The 21,482-nt window shown below is 43.3% G+C and overlaps 1 protein-coding gene across 1 annotated transcript; it reads right to left on the bottom strand.

The window, feature by feature from the left end:
• Positions 1-1,445: 1,445 nt before the first annotated feature.
• fa2h (fatty acid 2-hydroxylase) lies at positions 1,446-21,132 on the bottom strand. Its single transcript, XM_029152657.2, is given in 8 exon segments — positions 1,446-3,405; positions 3,495-3,747; positions 3,988-4,160; positions 4,246-4,346; positions 4,529-4,655; positions 4,658-4,670; positions 6,696-6,809; positions 20,848-21,132. Coding segments are annotated over 8 exon segments (1,134 nt in total). The 3' UTR covers positions 1,446-3,337.
• Positions 21,133-21,482: the final 350 nt, after the last annotated feature.

The raw sequence follows: 21,482 nt of genomic DNA, 5'->3' as shown, positions 1-21,482 counted from the left end.
TGATAGCAACAGTGCAGAGGAAAAACTGGAGAAGAAACCTCCAGCAGAACCAGGCTGGATGTAGGCGGCCATCTGACCTGACCAGTTGGGATGAGGGAATAGAGAGAGAGACAGCAACAACAACAAGCAACGACAGAACACAGGCAGGATGGTTGGACCAGAGACTGGATACAGGCAGGATGGTTGGATCCGCAGTTGCCCATCACAGTAGCTCTGAGTCTGATGATACCTTTAAATAAGGACAGAGTGGAGGAGAGAGAGAGCAGAGGAGAAGCACAACTACTGGAGAGAAAGAGACAAGGTTAGTTGAACATGGGACAATGATGGGAGGTCATTAAACAGAAGAGGTAGAAGGGAACAGAGGAGCTCAGTGTATAAATTCCCCCAGCAGTCTATGTCTATTGCCGCTTATCTAAGAGATGTAGCACAGTGGCTAACACACCTGGAACAGGACAGGTTCCATTTGAAACAGGCCAGGTTTCACACAGAACAGCCAAGGTTCCACACGGAACAGTCCAGGTTCCACTTGAAACAGGCCAGGTTGTTGCACATGGAAAAGTTCAGGTACCACTTGAAACAGGCCAGGTTCCACCTAAACAGGTCAGGTTGTTCCACACGAAACAGTCCAAGTTCCACCTAGAACAGGTCAGGTTCCACCAAGAACAGGCCAGGTTCCACCTGGAACAGGACAGGTACCACCTAGAACAGTCCAGGTTCCACCTAGAACAGTCCAGGTTCCACCTGGAACAAGCCTTGTCATGGTCACACACGCAGCCTCATATTCAGAGGTTGTGTTCGGGAACTAGACGTATGAGTGTAGAGGTTTTAAAGATAATGGAAAAAAACCCTAGAACCCCAAAACCATGTGCTTTGGTCTGATGAGACCAAGATAAAATTGTTTGGTTCAAGAGTGTGTGACAGCAAACAGGTGAGGACTACAAAGACCAGTGTGTCCAACCTACAGTCCAGTGGTGGACTGGGGGTGTACTGGTCTGAGGTTGTACGAGTGCTGCTAGCGGTGGGAGCATGATGGAAACCATGAATTTCAACATTTACTGAAGCAGAGCATCATCCCGGGCTTTACAGACTGGACCACAGAGCAGTCCTCCAACACAAACAGGCCCAAACACACATCAAGGCGACCACTGCCCAGCTATAGGAGCTGAGGGTGAAGGTGATGGACCAGTGGAGGAGCACAAGGCGTCTGACATCCACCAGCTTATGATGAGGTCATGGAGGACACAAACCTGTGGAGCTCTGGTGAACTCCAAGTGCAGGACACTTTGGGCCCAATGTGGACATTTTAACTTAGGAATATACTGATTTTTAACCATTTTTAACCATTTATTGACGTTATTAGCATTAACGTGACGTCACCAATGGCTCTTTTTTGTGCTGATGAAAAGAAGCTCTTCTCGTTGATGAATTTAGAACGCCATAAAATATACAGACAGAAACATAGAGACATTTATTTACAAACAGGCATTTAGAATTCCAAAATACAAAGTTCTATTAAAGTAAACACATTTAGGAAACATTATTTAACCCCGCATTGTTTCGCAGGAATCAGAATCACAGTGATCAGCTGAAGCTTTCGCCTGATTCATATCAGTGTTACTCCGACAGGCGAAGCGGTTTCACGTTGTCGAGCAGCTGTCACAATCACAGGCATTACACTTATCTACAATCTCATCGTGGTCATAATTACGCTCGCTGCCCTTTCCTTCATGGGTACAGACAGATTAGTACCGTATACAGACTGTATACGGTTCTGTGGGTCGTACCCACCGGGCACCGAGTCCTGGTGGAACTTCAATTCAAATAAAAGACATTTATTATGCATTTTGGCTTTAGTTTAAACCTCAAGAATTACTGTTGCATCGTAGAGAAACTTGCAAATCTCATCAGTGCATTATCATTATTTTACTCTTTTCACAAGTAGACATTTTGTAAAATAGATGTTATTTTACATAAGAATGTATTTATATAATATTACACAAGTGTGAGTCTGTGCTGCAGCATCCTTAATCTTCAATCATGTATGAAAATAGTTTGTTCTGCTCTAGTCATCAGTGCTGTCTGGTGTTTGAAGGAGACACTGTGAGGATCCGCCAGTCCTGCTGCTGTCCAGTCAGATGCTTCATAGATCGTCATCCTGAGGGATCTGCAGGCCCCAACGCACCAGGACCCAGCAAGGCGGGTCCCGCAGCTCGTTAGGAGCCCGACATCCCCACAGCAGGAGGTTCCACAGGCCGGCTTCATGACTTCAACTCTGTCACACTGTCACCATGACAACATAGTGTACCTACTGTACAATCAGGCTACCGACACTATCTGCACACGTAAAAGCTGTCGCAATTAAAAGGATCTCCTCTTATGTACAATGCATCTTACAAAATAGCTTTTTACATATTTTTTTGTTGTGTTATTAAAGATAGAAAGAACAAATTACTGCAAAAATAAATCTCCACAGTTGCTCTGAACATTAAAAACTCTGCCTTACATGAGTCACATTAGTACACAATGGCAAAATCACTTCTGTGTGCAAGTTTGGTTTTTTGCGCTCCACTGTTAAAAACACTACATTAGGACTATGTTGGAGTAGACAGTTCCAACCTGAGCTGTGCTAGAGCGTACCAGCATAGCAGCGTAGCAGAGCACGGGAGAGGACGGCTGCACTGAGGACACGAGGAACGTTCAAGCAGCAGGTTAAAGACGGGTTTACCTAAGTTACTCCATCTGGTGTTTGACAATTCTCTCTGACTTACATAGTATCCACACACACACACCTTCTGTCACAGTGCTCTACTCAAACTATATTCCACATTCACCTACTCTCTCTCACTTCCTTTTCCTTCTCTGTCGCTCGGACGGAAGCTACAGTGTGAGTGAACGGTGTGTTATGATGCTGCTGCACAGGTTGAAGGCCATTTGGGCACTACGACTATGATGGACAGGATCCACAGCAGGAATCCTTGGAATCAAACTGCAACATAACTATCAAAAGACAAACATGTGCATTTTGCATTATTCATCTGTATGTGTGTCTTTCAGATAAATATTATGATGCAGTTGGCATGCAGCAGTAACAGATGTGGATTTATTTATAAATAGTGGAACAGAGGACACAGGCAAATGTTGGTGTTGGTGGCTGAAATCAAAGAGCAGGTTAATATGAGTTATGGCATGAATGGACTGATTAGTCCTCAGGTGTAAAGCGTCCTCCTTGGTGGGGAAGCTATGGCTACAGAGTGTGAACTACAAGCATCTCGGTTGTTCCAGGGTCAGGGTTGGTTGCTATGGAAGGTGGAGACAAGTCCCGGAAGCTGCTCCCGTTTCAGAATTTCTCATCAGGTATGACTGTGTTGAAGGGATAGTCCCAAAACTTGGTGGTAATTCCAAAACCTGGAGAAAGCAAGCATTAAATGAGACACAAAAGGAACAGGAAGAAGGCCATGCGTGCCCATCAGAGTCTGGCAGGAATCAGTAATCACCTGATCGCTGGTGCTCAAAGTGGTGTTTTACATGGTAGGCCTTCAGGCTGTACAGATACGAGCCTCTCTTTGGTGAGCCATAGTGGCAGTAGTAGTGGATCATATCGTACACGACGTAGCCGCTGAGTCCCCCGACAAACACGGACGTGCTGATGATCTCTGGGAGGGTGTGTTGGAGGATCACGTAGAAACTCCCCACCACTAAGGAAGCCAGGCCAGGAGGGAAGACCAGGCGAGAGCCATCGAACGGAGACTGTGGGAAAAGAAAAGACCCAGTTATGCTATTAACAGTTAACATAAATTTCCCCGCTGTGGGACTAATAAAGGCATTCTATTCATAAAGCTTATGACACAGTGAATAAACATGTATCTGCAATATAAACTGAATCATTACAGTGACTTACACCATTGAGGGGAAGCTGACTAATCAATGGGAAACAAAAGAGTCGTATGTTACTGCCGCTCCTATGATGGCGGGTGGCTGTGTGTGTACCTTGTGATGCTGCCCGTGCAGCAGGAAGTGCAGCGTGATGAGGTAGTAATTATGAGCTGGTGGTTTCATGTGAAAGACAAAGCGATGGATGCAGTACTCGATGAGCGTCCACAAGATCCAGCCCATCAGAAATAACACTGGGAAAATGGACATATGGACCGGGACAGAGATGTCTGGAAACACGCGTGCAGACACTGGAATGAGCATGGTGCTAATGACACATGATGCTAACTATGACACACAGTAAGGAATGAGTACCTGACGTCAGAGCTATCCTGGCTGGGCCTTCAGGCAGGGTGGTGTAGCAATACCAACAGAAATAAAAGATGACTGGAAGCCACACCACTGGTACCCAGTACCTGCAGGGAGGAACAATGCCCACATTTTAACTCCGACAAGCGGTGAGTGGAACAAATGACAACTGAACAACAACTGAAGCTGCAAACACCAAATCCATCACTCTCCTCCACCAGCACCCAGAGTATCAGCCCATTCTAGACAAAACAGTCTCTATCCTGTGATACAATATAAATATATCTACCAGGAAGTCTTGGTGCCGGCCTCCAAGAGAGGATTTCCAAACAGCCTGATTGGCCGGTCAACCGGCTGGTGAACCCACGCGTCATATTTCTCTCTGAGGTGGCCCACCTGCCAGGCCAGGGGCTTCCCCAGTCCACCAAGTCCTGTAGAGGCACACACTAGTAAGATACAGACAGTAAGGAGGGGATAATCCTATTGTCTCCACCAGGAGGCAGCAGAGAGTTAAAACAGCTTCTGGTCAAACCAGGAAGAGTGTGTGCGTGTGTGTGTGTGTGTGTGTGTGTGTGTGTGTGTGTGTGTGTGTGTGTGTGTGTGTGTGTGTGTGTGTGTCTTTTACACTTTGAGCTCATTTACACCTCGTGTGACATGTGGCACTTCTATGCGGCACTTCTATTCTAGACATGCAGTCAGCTTCCACGCTGATTTCCGTGCTCGTCGTTAAATTTCAATATTTACAGGACTTTAATATTGTTCAGTTTCCATCTTGTGCTTTCAGGAAGTAAAACCAGGAAGTTATGGTCAACCTCCTATTACAACAGTGGAACTGGAGACTGATTCACTAATTACAGCTCACATAATAGCAATAATACGTGTTATCCCAATATTACCCTCCACTTCCACAACCATCAGCACACAAACTACAGACAACCAGTCACAGGCGTTTTGCATGCAGAGGCATTTTTTCTGGCCTTGACTCATAAGCTGCTCATCATATCAGACCACATATAACCCTATGAACTCCTGGGAAGCCTGATCTTTACTACCTCAGTTCACTCATTACATTATACATTACTCAGTCCACAAAGAGCAAAGTGACTAACGCAGCATTTTCCTACTCTTGTAAAGTCACTCTGTGAAATAAATCATGGGCAATAAAGAACTGCAGTTACATGTGGACTAATGGAGCACGCCCCCCTGTCAACTCGTACACATAGAACACACACACATCAAAATATTACATCTAACGTGACTCTTTGACAAACAGTTTAATTAAAAAGCTTCATCACCGCTGTAATTGTTATTGGCAATACTTTAAGTCATAAATCACAGTTACTTGCTTGAGCTTGAGTGAACTAACAGACTATCTACTACTAACTAAACGTATGATGAGATTAAGGAGATTCATTGGAGGTCTGGGTGTGTTAGTGACACGTTTAGCCTCAGTCAGAGCTGCAGAGTTCTTCATCCACAGCTTTACACCATTCAAAAATTAACAGTAATTTCCCCTCTACTGTATCTGTTAGGTAAAATGTGTAGCTATAAGACGAATATGTCTGACATGGCTGTGCATCTTTAGTAAGTTAGTATGTACAGCTGCAAGTTGGACGAATGGAAGTAAACATCAGTGTAGGGTTAACAGTTCTGGTACGCACAATGAAAGTAATGTCACAAGAAAATGTAAATAACTATTAAATGTACAGTGGATGCCACACGCGCACACGTGCACGCACACACACGTGTTTGTCATGTTTGTCATCAACATGGGAGTTCCCCATTGACATAAGCCCCTAGCCCCTTGTCCTCACCTTGATAGCAAAAACATGGTTAATGGTCCCCACGTTGGAGGAGAAACATGTGTACACGCACACATGCACGCGCGCGCAGCTTAACTAAACAATGTCTGCTTAGTCGGAATACACAGAGACCCTGTAAAACATGCTTTGAATATTTCTATACATTATATTGTCAATATTCTATTAGTAATATTAGTTATTAATTAACTATCTCGAGTTATTGATTAAAAACTGAAAGAACTGACCTGAAAACATGAAACAGGGTTACACAAGAATATCCCTAAAATAACGTTTGTTTGGTAAAGTCAGGAAGACGCATTAAGGCTACCAGGACACATTTATAACCAGGGCAGTCACACGGACACCCTATTCAATACACTGGTGCCTGGCAACAGACATCAGGCTGGTTGACTCAGTCAAGACCCGGTCTGCTGACATAACTGAATAAATAGGGGGAATGACCTGAGGGCTGTTCACTCTGCATCTACACCCACCTGCTAGAGCACACACACACACACACACACACACACACACACACACTCACACACACACTCACACACACACACACACACACACACACACACACACACACACACACACACACACACACACACACACACACTCTCACACACACACACACACACACACACACACCTTCTCCAGGTCCACCGAGCTGCAGAGCTTGTATGGGTCTTCCTCGTCCTCCTCACTGGCTTTCAGCATCTTTCCTTCTGTCTGTTCCCTTTCCTTCCTCCTTTCTCTCAGAGTCTGCAGAAAAATGCATCAAACATAGACATGAATAACAGAAAGCCACAGCGTTACAGAATACAGGTTAGCAGATACAGTATTTCCTTTTGGTTTTCACAGTAGCAGGAAAGAAAATGTGAAGTTGTTCGTAGATGAACAAATCTAAGCACTATACACAGAACCAACAGCTTCTTCTACTAACACTAATAAATACAAAAGCAAATTAGTAGTAAAAATAATTTGTTTGATTTGAATGAATACAGTAATATTAATGTAACACATCTGTCATGTGTTCTAGGAAGACAGTAGTTGTAGCAGCAGTACCACAGGGTGTGGCTGCTCTATGGACCAGGGAGGAGGTTTACTGTAGAATGCTGTAAAATAAGTCTATTTACACACCCTATGTAAAATATATGTGTCCTGCTCCTGTTCATCTCTTACTCACTGTAACACTCTTTAGGTGTCGTCATTATTTCCCCGCGGCTGCTGCTCATCTGTGGAGTCAGCGCACGTCAGCGAGGTGAAATATTTATCAGCTGCTTTGGTTCAGACACATGCACACAGCAGCACTAGCACACAGAGGTCCCCTATGGTTTGTTACCAACATCACCCTGGCAATCCAACACCTCCAGAGGCAACGCTACACCCTCCATTATGAAACCGTCTCAAAACAAAGACTTTCCTAACTACAGCAGCTCAGCACAAAATGTGGCAAATGACCAGAACAATTTATTCAGCATGTGTTCTGTAGCTCATTAGTAACAGCTTGCACTTACACAAGTATGCACAAAGGTTTTGAGCCACAATTAATAAACCGAAAAAGGGCAAAAGACAAAACAGCGACAGCCTTTAAGTCTAAATCAATCAATACCAACTTGGGTGAAATGAAATGTTTAGTGCTGGTATGTTTGATGATTCATGTTTGATGAACATGTAACAAAACAAACGAGGGCAGAACAAACAAACACACACACACACACACACACACACACACACACACCTTTCCCTGTTTTATAATGGGGCTGTGAGCCATCGGTCAGAGACAAACACACCACCAGGTCCTCATCTGAATATGATGATAACTGAAAGCTGACCCGCTCCAGCTGAGGTGAAACTATTCAAAATATAAACCAGTGATTGGGGCAATCACTCACATACTTCACAGAACATGCATGTCATGGTGGATGAGTTTGCTCATCTGATGATGAAAACACATACCTCACCGTGCTGCCAAATAGGACTAAACTTTGACATAGCGCTTAAAAACACATTTTTAAAAAGTCACACGCTCTCCTGCTGTTGTACGACACCCTCATGAAGCAGACCTTCCCCACAGAGCCGCACAGAGGCTCAGCTCTCTGAGGAGCTGACAATGAAAACAAACATGTAACTAGGTCCTGACATCACCTGGCTCATGTTAACCTAACCAAGTAACGGAAGGCCTTAATTTTCTTTTACATGAGAATGAAAATTAAACAGTCAGTTTTGATAACAGCCGGTTAGTAATATCATGACAACAGCATCAGTACTGCTCAGTGATTGGATCGGGCTCTTAACCAGAACTACGCTGCTGTTGTCAACAGTCAGTGTCAGCAACTAATGAAATTAGTTCACAATGAGAAACGCATGAAACAATCCTCTAGATGCCATTTTATGACTGACTGCACCTTTGTTGTCATTGGTCACACACATACTCACAACTGAAGCGGTTGTGTGCATTCAAGCCACACGCTGGCGTTGTGGATTAAATGTAAAACCTCAAAATGCTTCATGATTATCACTATTAGTATTCAGCACATTTCATTTTTAATACTGAGTTGTCTACAGTCCAAAACAACAACCACACACCAACTGTAACAACCACTAGTGGTGAGTAGTAGTGGTTGGAAGATTTGTGACGTCTGAAACTACCAATATTTGCCTGTGCATTTGTGTTTGTTTGCCAAAGCTAAACCAAGTGTGTCAGCAGGTTCTGAGAAGAGAAGGAGAACAATAAAACTAAAAAAGAGGGTCAGTGTCCTGCCACAGGTCACAGAGTATCTGGCTTTGGGTGTCTACACTTATACTAAGAGTGTCTGACAGTATAAATGTCTGGGCTGATCTTTTATTGTTTAAATACCCAATGTAATGCAATGCTAAACTGATGGAACACCACACCGTTCAAAATTATGTCCTCACAGAATGGAAGTAAGAGGCAGACATGTGTCTTTGTGTGTAGGAAAGGCAACAGACCGGACTAACTGTGTTACAGTGCTAATGATACTGTAAATGAGGTCATTTCAAAATGACCTGTAAAGGAGGAGGATAAGGAGTGAGGTGTGGAGCAGCGTAGAGCCGAGTATGACGGGGAAACAGTCATTGCGAAACTAACTGAGACTAGGAGTGAGTAGAGGCTCAAAAGAGCAACAAATGACAACACAAGCTCAAAAGAATGAGGATTCTTGTTTGTAGCTAGTTTGTCCTGTAGCTTGAGGAAAATGACAACCTGTCATCACCCTTTTAAAATTCACCAGGGAGAGAGGGGGGATTGATGATATTACTGGTGCTTGACCCCCACAGGTTTAAACAGGGCTAATACTTAACTAAAAGGATTGTAATCCACATGTTTAGATGACAAACTTCCTCTGGAAAACCACCACGGCATCTGCTGAACTCTAACCAACAGCAATCAGCAAAGAAACAACCTTAATCCTTTATCGTTATACGACCTCATCTTTGAACAGCATAAAACAACGTCGCACAGGCAATGCCATGTTTCACGTGCCCCTAATTCAAATTAAATATCTATCTGCATTATTATTATTAATCTACACGATGATCACTTTTCATTTTAATTCACTTTGCATTCTGCAGTTAGGACGGGCACTAGTAACCTGCTTCAATATAAAAATACACAACTGAGGAATACACATACGGTTTCAGCATCACATGTCAACCATTGACTAAATATGCTTCTTTCTGCTGGTCTCCAATGAAACCACCAATAAAAGGTTTTAACACATTTTGTTCCAGTTTTATCTTCAAACACTGACACTTTGGCTTTACAGTGGACATAGTAATCAAGCGTTCTGCTCATTCAAAGTCCATGGTAACCAGAGAAATAGACAAGGAAGCTGCATCTATACCAACCCACAACAACATGCCGTTTTCCAGATAAACAAACATCGCTGAAATGACTGACACTGAAGTCACAGCCTGCTCGACTGACTGTGGAACAGATGAAAGCATCAGAACCATGAACGACAAGGGTGCAAGCACGTAGAAGCAGAAGAGGTACAAGCTGAGGTCTAAGAGGTAACACAAAAGTACTCCATTACTGTACAATTAATTAAGTCACATTCTTTTATATTAGAATATTGTGATAAAAATATTATAGAATTTAGTTAGACAAATGTTATGTATAATGTTAAATCAATATAGCTTTTTTACCATGAGACTAGCTGGCAGCTGGTCAGAAACAGTGTTTCAATTAGGATTATTAAACAGTTTTGTGTGCACCTCGCATGTTTTTACTGTGAAACCTCCTTAAATTTACAAACCTCACATTTGGCTAAACTGCAACAAAAACAAATGTGTGTAATTTGTTTGATTTTTAATTGATTTGTAGCTCTGAACTCATTCAGAGTCGGATGCTTTACTCTGACCCACGCTCTCTCTCCATCCCACTCCTTTGTCCTTGCCTACAAAACATTTTGTACTTCTAAATGCTCACATGTGGTCAATGAGAGGGTTGAAGAAGATAATAAGCGGGAGGTGCATTTTGGAATTGTTAAGTAAACACTGAACGCTGGAAGGCAGTGCAGTAACTTAATAGTTGCCTTTCATCTGAGTCTCTGTTGACTCAGGAGTGCCTGTGTACACCGAGCACGCAGCTCAGACAATGGCTGATACAACTTCACTGACGTTACTCTCACCCTATGCTGGGCATTACAACTATAGGCTGAGACCTGCTTGTTGTAAACTGGAAATGAAAATGGTTTTAAAGTCACCAAGCTTCCACGTTTGAAATCCATTAGTTCAAATTAACAAATCAATTCAAAAGGTGCTCGGTAAAAACATGGCACGATGACCAAACAGTCTTATGTTAATGGGAGAACAAAATTGACAATTACAACATAAGAAGGCCCTGTCCCAGCCAAAGAGATGCAAAATAAAAGAAGTGGCGACAAACAAAGGGGACGTTATAGTGGAGCGGTGATGTGCCCTGGTACCAACACAGCCTCTGAGGAGGATGGAGGAGGATGCTGGGGGGGTAAAACACACTTTGAGGGCAGCAGGGCACTGAGTTCATTTGGGATGTAACAATTATCCTGATGAGATGAAACCCAAGTGATGCTGCAAACAATCAATCAATCAATCAATCAATCAATCAATCAATCAATCAATCAATCAATCAATCAATCACAAACACATATACTGACCAACCACTTTATGATTGGTGGGTCATTCAGGATGACCCTCAGAGCATATGAAGACGGCGGAAACTTTAGTTCATTTCACTGAAAATCACAACTTGCACTTCCACTTTTTCGCACTTCCAGGACCCTGAATCAGCGATCATAAATACTAAGGGGAACTATAATCAGGTCTGGCAATCAAGTGGTTAATTAATGAACAAAATAATTTGAGGATTTTCTATATAAATGAATCCTTCAGCGTTAAAAGCATCCAGTTTTTGATTAGAGCAGGCAATTGTCCATAATCAATGTCGACATAACAACAGTTCCCAACTACAAAGCCATTTTTTGGCTCCTTTGGGGTTTTTTCTATTATTATGTAAGTTACCAACATACATGTTGTTTTCATTGGTGTTTGTCAAAGAAGCAATGTAATATTAAAATGAATAGCAGCAATATGCCTCATAGAAGCTCATATACAGCCATTTACGGACCCTTACTGTACACCAATGATGACTGTAGAAGAATAATTGGTTGTAAAAGCAATTCTTTCTTCCTTATTTGCATTGTTCAACAAACACAAGCAACAAATATGACACAAATGATTAGTTCAATGAAACAAAAGCTCTTGTTTCCATTAGTCAGCTCGGTTTACTTGCATACATTTTTGAACTTAATATAATTTCTGATGAACTGAAGTCAATCTTATGCTGGTGGCTGTAAATCATCTCTGACTTCCTGTTTTTTGTTTCTAGCCCAACTGCTACTGCACTTCTAAGGATCTAAGGTGCTGATGTCTCTGTAGTCTGAAGTTACTGCTGTTAGATGCTTTAATTTGTTACCAAACCTGAACATTTCCACTTTTCTTCTTTGACTTTCGAATCATCAATAACCCACGGCTGCTGTCTGACATTAATACTGGTAAAACTCAAGCACAGTCTTTGCTCAGAGACATCTCTATCAGTGTAATCTAAAGTTTGGATGTTTCATGTTGAGGCCCATTATTCTCTTTCAGTATTCAAGTTATTTATCGTCTTATTGATGTACTCGGCACAGATTTGTGGACCATCGGACAGACTCTGACTCATTCATGATACTGACTTGTTGCCACTGCGACTAATTAGCTGCAAAATTATTCTTTTCACGTCCTGCTTTGTAAACATTTGCTTAAACTTAAAAAACGAAAGACTTAATTATCAGTAAGCCAGAACAAATCATCTATGACTCATTGTTGGTAGGACAGGTCATAAATAAAAACGTTCAGGGCGAATGAATACAGCACTTTTAAAAGGCAGTGTAATAATACAGTAGGTTTGTTTCCATTACCAAGCAATAACTAGTGTGTTTATAGGCTCAGTCACCTCGTCCTGCGCCTGAACGTGCAAAAACAGTCAGTCATGTTTAAAATATTGCTGTAACCTACTAATAGCACACACTGATTTACCTTATTTGAAATAACATGTTAGGCTTAAGATTTGAGCTGGAATAATATCATGAGTACATATGATCACCTTTTCTCCAGGGTGTGTGTGGGTTTCCATTATCACATTTACTGAGCTGATTGTGACAGATCCTAAAGGTGAAGGAGCAGTGTGAGGGCTTCACTGTGACTACGGGAATGGAAGATAGAGTTGTCAGTCAGTTACTTCTGCTACTGTGTGAAAGAGATCATGTTTATAGATTACTCAGCTACATATTCTGAGTAAGAACATATCAATAACATTATGTAGTGCAATATTGTATAGTGTGATACTGAACTGATCTTTAAAACTACAACATTAATTGTTTAATCCATGTTGTGTTTAAACTCCAGACCACTAGATGGCAGTAGGGGACACATGGTTGTTTCTTTCACACATCGCTGGGCGTTGACCTGTACCCCCTACATTGATGAGGTATCGGCAGATTTTGCCAGTACACAGACTTACAACCCACCAGCCATAAGTTAAGGAACCCAAACAGATGTGCAGTTATAAACATCTGTTTTTTTAAGTTACTCTTTAAAATGGTGTGACACAGACAAACTAACTAATGCAAGCCGTGAGGCACTGCTGGGATCCATAGCAGCTCCACCTACTTTATATAACGCCGTGTTCCCTGTACGTGAGGACGAGGGTGTGAGGCCTGAGGCTGCCGTGAAAATAATGCCGTTATATCTCCCATTATCATGGTTGCATAAAGTAATTGTGCAACGCAACATGACAAAGACTTAAGAGTGAGATGGCTGCGTGCTTGTGAGGGTGTGCCGGTGGCAGTTAAAAATCACCAGCACCGTGAGTGGTTCATCGACCCTGAAGGACACTGAACTCTGTCACACAGACACACGGATCATTCACACGTTACAGTACAGAACATGGAGGTTTCAAAGACGACCAGTAAACCACAGTACAGCTTTAACCACTACCGGAACTCCACCCGTCAGCGTCGGGTCCTCAGCTCCTATTAAAACAGTCAGAAGCATAATTTTAACTCCTGTCGACAGGAGTTAAAATAATGCATCTGATGTTTAAAACTCCTTAATCGATCACAAACAATCAAACAATGCAATCAAATCAAACAATGCAATCGTGTTGTTATTTAATTAATTACTCAGCCATTGAACAATGTTCTGTCAGTCAGATTCCATAATGATGACATCACAAGCTTAGCAAGGCAGATGACAGTGTGTGTCAAGGTTGAAAGCTGTCAGCTCACAGTCAGCCGGATGAAGGAGAGACAGACACACCTGTCCTCTTCACTGCCTCTGCCCCAAATACTAAACATGTCCCCAAGTAGCCATACACAGTTGGATGGGGGTAAATATGGCCACGCCTCCTGGTCCTCACCAGGTAACTCAGCACTGCTACCTGAGAAACAAAAGCTTATGACGCGTACACATTCTACGCCGTGTGACACTAAATGAATCAGCCAGAAGTAAGAAGCTATTGTTAAAGCTACTGTTCTGTATAAACAAACTGCTGTACTCCAGGGCTGCATGACTTCATTGTCACCATCACTAAGGTTCCTTAATGGCCTACCTGTCCACAGCCTGGCCTCCCGCTGTCGTAGGTCATTGTCTTAAAGACATTGTGTGGTGATTGTGTTTCCACCACCTCTGCACTGTCACTTAGCCACATGGAAGCTACCACATACTCTACAAATTGGGACATTTAGTGGTAGATTTAATATCTTAGATCAAAACTTTTTGATAACTACGGAGCTACATTATTGGGCATCTAATAATAAAAATTATTAATTCAATACAGAAATTAATTTGGCCCAAGGAAAGTGAAACTGCAAAAATGCTGAGTCATCTCTTGAGTCGTGCCCTTTGTTCTGACCCAAGTAAACATTATCAAAGCACCATTCTAACCAAAGACAATGTTGCTTTCTGTCCCTGGCATCATAAAATGAGAGTCAAGTCTGTAGTACGATTCTGTGTAAACCTGTCATCACACTCTCCCATCACAGACAGCCGCTCCCAACCCACCGACGGGCTCCAGATCGGAGGAGGACCATCCCAGCAGGGAAGACCTCTCTACTTTCACGGCAGACTCACGAGTGAGTGATGGTGACAGGCGTGTGCCTGTGTGGCAATAAGGTTCAACCCCCTCAAACTCAGAACTTGTTCAACCTGAATAACAGAGACCCACGACTGCAGCCTTGCTCTGTATCTGCCAGAGAAGGAAAACACTGACGTGCCCTGTTCCTCTGCTACCACGAGGGCACGCTCACACAACAGGAGCATCCTGAACATCCCGAACATGCAGAAAATGCACAAGGAGGTTGCTTTTCCTCTTGCTTTTTAAAAAAGGTAAAAATGCGGAATAAGCTAATTAAAAAAATGAATTTACTTTTATTGACATAAACCTCCCAAAACACAAACAATAACAGCGGTACAGGCTCTAAAACAACTGGATTTCAGGATTATTTTTTCAACGAGCAGCCAAGACGTAGCGTTTGCAGAATCCTCACAAGGCCTACAACACTACAGAAAGCACTACTTCAGCCAAATGTCTTATTCTGCCTCCCAGTGTGTCTGTGAATCGTTTTTTCCCCCCACACCTTCTAAACGTTTGTCTTTTTGCAACAACACACCTCAGAGTGTCTGTTGGTTTTCCCCTGGGCTATACACCAGCCATCACATCCACCAACACTGTGTCCACACAGCGTCCCAAGGCCCAGCTGCAAACACTGCTTTTGTACCATTATAGAAATTATACAACGGCTTAGAATTATACTAATATAATAATACTGCCTTTTACAAACAGACGTAAACAACCAGGAGTTTGTTTCCTCTTACAGATCAGTTATGTTGATTATCTGCTGTACTATGCAGAAGCTTCTCTTGTTAGATCCTTTATAAGTCTGCGAGTCCATAACCTTCCATTTCTTCTTGATTTAGTTCATGGATCTCGACATTTTCCTGTAATTTTCCCTTGAACAACTCAGATTCCACTGCTTCATCACTGATGCCAGACCAGACTGGACCAGAGGCAGCACATCGCTACCACGTTCCACAGATGCCATAAGGCTCTTCAGCCAGTTCAATCACACCTTAAGCAAGCTGTAGGTGGAGCAGCGTTCCTTTTGGACCCCAGTGGCTTCATCCTCCTCATTATTAGGATTTGAGCAACTAAAAGCCTTTAAGGGTGTAAAGAAAAATCCCCTGGTGGCCTAGTGGCTATTACACACCTTGTCACATTAATTGAAACACCTTCCTCTGATGTGTCCTTTAAATTAACCAATAATCTCCTAAATGGTTCTATAATATATAAATGTTTAGCAAACACACCAGCATTCATTTTATGCAGCATATGCACAACATTTCCTTTGGCTCCGTTCTAGCATATCTAGCGTATCTCCATCACCCCTGAACATCACCCATCCATCATTTTACCCTGTCTCTGTCCCTAATGTTACCATGGTGAGGAGCCGCCCGAGGCCTGTCCCGGAACAATAACTACCATGTCACTGGTGTCTATGGCAGTAAAATAAAAATAAACAATGCACATGGTAATGGATCACTATCCTCAACGGATTGTTGGCAAAACTGATCCACACACACACACACACACACACACACACACACACACACACACACACACACGGACAAACTCTTTAATTAACAACCACATTTTATGTTGAATGGCTGCCAACATTTGGCATTTAGCAGCTGTTAATATTGAACTTAACAAAGCAAAGTCCTTCCACGGCCCCTTCACGTCGCTTCACCCCCTCGTCCTCATGAAACACAATCACATCATTGAGCGCTGAAAGATCCATGCAGCTAAGTCTGCATTCCAGTCCTCCACCAGTCCGACCCGGTCGCACTTCAACATTCTATGCCCAAAATGCCCAACACCCGCTAGCAGAACCACACAGATCCACTCTGGACTCTAATCTTCCAGTTTTTATTCTATTACTTATTATTTTTCACTCATTATATTGTGTGCTAGGTATACTGTTTTAAACTTTTCATCTTTACTCATATATCTTCCTATTGTTCTGAGCTCTCCCAAAGTAACTCTGTTGTTCATTCATTCATTCACTCACTAATTTGTGACTGGGCTCATGTATGTATAACAATATGCGTACTATCCTCTGTGGATCATGACTATGTGACTATATGACCCCTTGTCGTCTGCATTAGGGCACAAACATGACTCCTTGTGCCCTTCACCCATTATCAACTGGTTCACATTCCTGGTCCATGTATGGAAAGAGATCCAAGGAAGCAAAAAGCCTCAAATTAGTCAAGTCCCGAGAAGAATCTTCCATAAGATTCCTTCTAAGCAAGGTGACAGAAACACATCAAACTAAAGTGACTGATGTCCTGATTAAGGTAGGGAGCAGTTTCAGTTGATGTGATATAAACACACAAAACAAACAGATCATGTTTCCTGAGAGAGTGCACATGAATTCATTTTAACCCTAGGATCAATATTGCTTAATGCAACACCGAGGTGTCTACTGAGAACAGCTTCCATCAGACATCTATTTTCCTGATTTATATAAAACAGAGCCACAACCATTACACACGTGAATATGGGTTCACACCAGTCAGCCTGTTTTCTGTGGCCTCGCCGTTTCTGGGAAAATGACCCTGATGAGCAGATAATGATGCCATCAGGTGTGGACTCTTCCAGGTAGGTAGGCTCTGACACAGAGATGCTATCTTCATGGAAAATGTAGGAAGTAGCATTTTTTTGGCTTAAATCCTACGCAGTTAGGGGGTGGGATTTTGATGCAACTTCCCTCAGACTTGATTTACATGTTTGCATCTAAACAGATCACAGGGTTCCCTGCACCATTAGTTTCTATACTTTCTACAGTACCGGTGGAGAGTTTTGTTTTCAAATTCAATATAATATATATTAGAAGTAAAGGACATATGTGTCACCTTGGGATCTAGTGGTGACCTCTCGCCCAGCAACAGGTGGGACAGGCTCCCACCACTGTGACCCTTATGAGGGCAAGCAGATTAGATGATGGACGGATGGAGAAAAGTGATAAAATTTTAGTGAATGAATGCATTTGTGGTGCTTGAAAACACACGAGTCAAATTCCAGGCTAACAGTTCCGTCATGGAAAACCAGACAGAATCTGAATAGAAACACTCATTATCTATAACAAACCAGTTTAATGTGTTGACGGTGTAAGCAGCACCTCTGTTTGATTGTAAATTTACTGCCAAATGCATCCTCCCACACGCTGGAAGCTGGAGCTACTCCTCGGTCCAGTCGGGCTGACCGTGTCCAGACTGGAGCGACTGCTCTTTGCTATGGGACCGTATAATCAGCCTCCACTGCCTCAGAGAGATGACGGTCATCTGGCTACAGTGGAACTCAAATAATACATAAGCGTCAGCTCCATCAGGTTCAAATGTCACAGCAGAGGACAGGACTTTCAGAACAGAGTGAATAGGTGCGATGACAGGCATCTACTCGAGGTAAACTATGGCTAAAGAATAAGAATCTGTGTTCATTTACAATTATCTTTTCAAGGTTCCTGTGTCCAACAAGGTAAATGATGGTAACTTGAAACAAAAACTAGTCTCCGTAATCAAAGAAAAGTAAAACTACTTTTATAGCTTTGATGTCAGAGAAAATAAATAATTCAGAGACATTTTAATATAAAGTGCGAAAAAGCCTGTGGATGAGATCAGTCATTCGTCATGTGGCGGTGCAGAAATATCCACTTTCAGTGATCCTCCAATTCTGGAGGATCACTGAATCACGATCACAACTTCAAATCACTCCTCTCGGTTTGATACTTCCTGTGCCCATCCGGTAAAACGACTGTAGCATATTTGCACTTCTTAGCATACCTTCCATCACAGTGTGATGCAGTGTGTTCTAAGAAATAAGTACTGAAACCTCTGACCCTGAATAAAAATAAAATAGTGATAATTCATCCAAACAGGTTTCATGTCATTCATCCAGGTCCTGTTTATCCCAACAGTTCTGTTCACTGGCATCTTTGTTCAAACTAAAGAAACATTTTCAGGTACTATTACTGCATTTGTAGCAGGTGAAGATCAGTTTGTATTTTTTTTTATTAGCACATGAACACACCTTGGCACATTCTCCTGCTGTGGGAACAAGCTCAGTTCAGAACAAGCTCTGAACTGAGACATTTATCGACGTGATAGGAGGCCGGTCCCGCTGAAGCGTATGTATGTGAGATCAGCTGGTTTTACAGGATTCCTCAAATAGTCGGAGTTTCGGAACTTGAAGTTAAAGTGGCTGATGTCATCTCAAACAATCACAGGTTTACAGCTTGCATTGTTTTGTTTCCATCTCCCAACCTGACCCATTGTTTAGCACAAGTACATTCAACCCAGAGAGTAGTTTTACCCACAAAATTAAGTTGGAAGAAATGGCTGTAACATATACTGTAAGTCTCCTGCGTGATTGTGTGTACTATACAAACAAACAAGGGTCTGGTGAAGTAGTTATTTGGGCTCCTGGCTGCTCTCAACCTGCCAGCCTCTCTTTACTCTCTCTAACTGACCTTTCTGCTCAACGCGCCACCAAAGTCCCACTGTCTGAATGTTTGGACATCCTGTTTGTGCGCTGGTATTTGCCTGCCTGGTGAAAATCCCATTAAAAACCATCAGGCCGACGATTAAATGACAGAAGGTGGATCGGGTTTGACATTTTTGCTCAGTGGAAGTGACCAGAGCAGACGAGGAGAGAAAGCGAGCATTATTTATTCTCTGGTCGTACCAGCAGGACAAACTATGCATGACTAATATTTCATTAACTCCTGACTAATAACTGTTGCCTGGAGGCAGTCTCATGACCTCCAGTGCCACGTCTGACCAAAGTTTCACACTCGAGGCAAACATGCAGCTTCCTCTTTAGAGCTTAAGGCGTTTTTATATCATTACTAGAATTATCTTCTCTTAATATAAGCAGGACGATGGCCTCAGTTAGTAAGTGGTCCAATAATTCTGTATTGTGAGGTTCTAACAACCTGACCTACGGTTATGGTTGTGGCTCCATGGGTGCTATGACCATCAGACCCAGTACCTGACAGACATGCTGTTAGCTTAAGTTGAGCTCGAGATGGAGGAAAACTGCCTTCTGTATTTACAAGAGTGGGAACGAAACATGCACAATTGCAGCATGTAACACAAAACAGTGCAACACATACATGTGAGAGTGGGCAAGTCATGTAAATGTCAGTCTGGTGAGATGAGATTTATGCAAACAGGTTCTCTATCCTCACACAAAAAGACAACACCTGGAAACTGGGTGTGGATTCATATGGAAAGTTTCCAGTTTCCCTCAAATTTCACCTGTTTGTTGTCCCCCTCTGTGGCAGATCGGACAAGACAAACCAGTTTCTCTCTCTCTCTCTCTCTCTCTCTCTCTCTCTCTCTCTCTCTCTCTCTCTCTCTCTCCTCCCTGCCTCGCACACCCTTTGAATCATTCATTAACGCCACTAAAAACACCCACCCAGCTTGAACCGTGCCTGCCGTATCACCCGCACCGCCCCTCCCTCGGCTCTGCTCCTTAACGCTCACATCGCTAACCTCTGCCCCTTGTTCCACAAACTGCACAGTCCCTCCCCTACAATCAATACTGGCTGAAGGAGGGCGAGGAGGAGATGGAGAGCCAGGAGCTACCACCTCTCCTCCGCGAGAGTCTCTCAGGAAAGGAAACGCCCAGTAAAGTCAAGTAAGAGGCGATTACACCTGTTACACCCTGAGCCAACACACTCCAACACTCCTCCTCTGTTTGGTAAAGTCACTTTCTCATGTGAAACCACAAAACACCAAAGCAGCCAGAAGCAGATAATGACTGACACCTCGCTCCTCAGTGAAGATCAGGGGGCATCAAGTGAAGCTAAGTCAAACGCTTTTAAAGACACAATAGTCAAGATATGAGAAATTTAATTGACCATGATTTGGTTAGTTTTTTGCTCCAAATCCAATCTTCTCCCTAAGGATCTACTACCTTGCTTAGAGGGAACTGTTTTCATGACCCTGGATGTTAGAGACGCCTTAAAAGTAGGACAAAGACTCCCACAAAGGACAAACTTCTCAATGTGACGATGAGCTACACTGTGTACTTTCCACGTTGTGTGTTTAACTAAACTAAGACAAAGTTCCATCTAGCAACTGGTTTTTCTCCTCCAGCGTCTCGTGGTGCGGTGTCAAACACCTGCTTTACCTGCTCAGCCTCGTCGGGGCCGCTCTCCGCCTCCAGCTCCCCGACGTAGTACTGCTCCAACCACCGCCGGGCGTTCTCCGAGTGCCGGTGCGGGGGTCCCTCCAGCTCGCCGCTCACGTCCCTGCCCGACCGGCGCAGGATCAGCGCCTCGCCGCCCGGGTGCATCCGCAGGAAGGCGGTCACGTCGTACACCCTGGTACCCAGCAGCACCCAGCAGGAGTCCTTGGTGCGGTGCTGGGCCACTTCCCTCTGCGTGAACGACCGGGGGGCCGTGGAGGCAGACATCCTGCCAGTGAAGATGCAGAGCTCCTAAAGCGAAGGGTAAACACAGGGAGACCTCCTCCGAGGGCCGTCGACCTGACTACTGGCCTGAGCTCAGCTCCGCTGTTGACACCCAGCGGAGCTGAAACACGGCAAAGCGTTCATTAGCGGACAGAGACCGGAGGGGCGGGGTCTGTGGGGCGTTCAGGCGTCGGAAAACCTCGCACCGTGCAAATATGTCACTGTCACACCGTCGCTTTAACGCGCGACATGATTGATTTCCTTACTCCGCAGAAGATTTACTGCTTTCTTTCGTATTTTTTTTCTTTAAAGCTGCAAGATAAATTTGACACACGAATGTGAAGTTTTCCCCA

Source organism: Betta splendens, chromosome 6, assembly GCF_900634795.4.
Source record: "Betta splendens chromosome 6, fBetSpl5.4, whole genome shotgun sequence".
NCBI lineage: Eukaryota > Metazoa > Chordata > Actinopteri > Anabantiformes > Osphronemidae > Betta > Betta splendens.
This window is presented reverse-complemented; position numbering and strand designations above follow the sequence as displayed.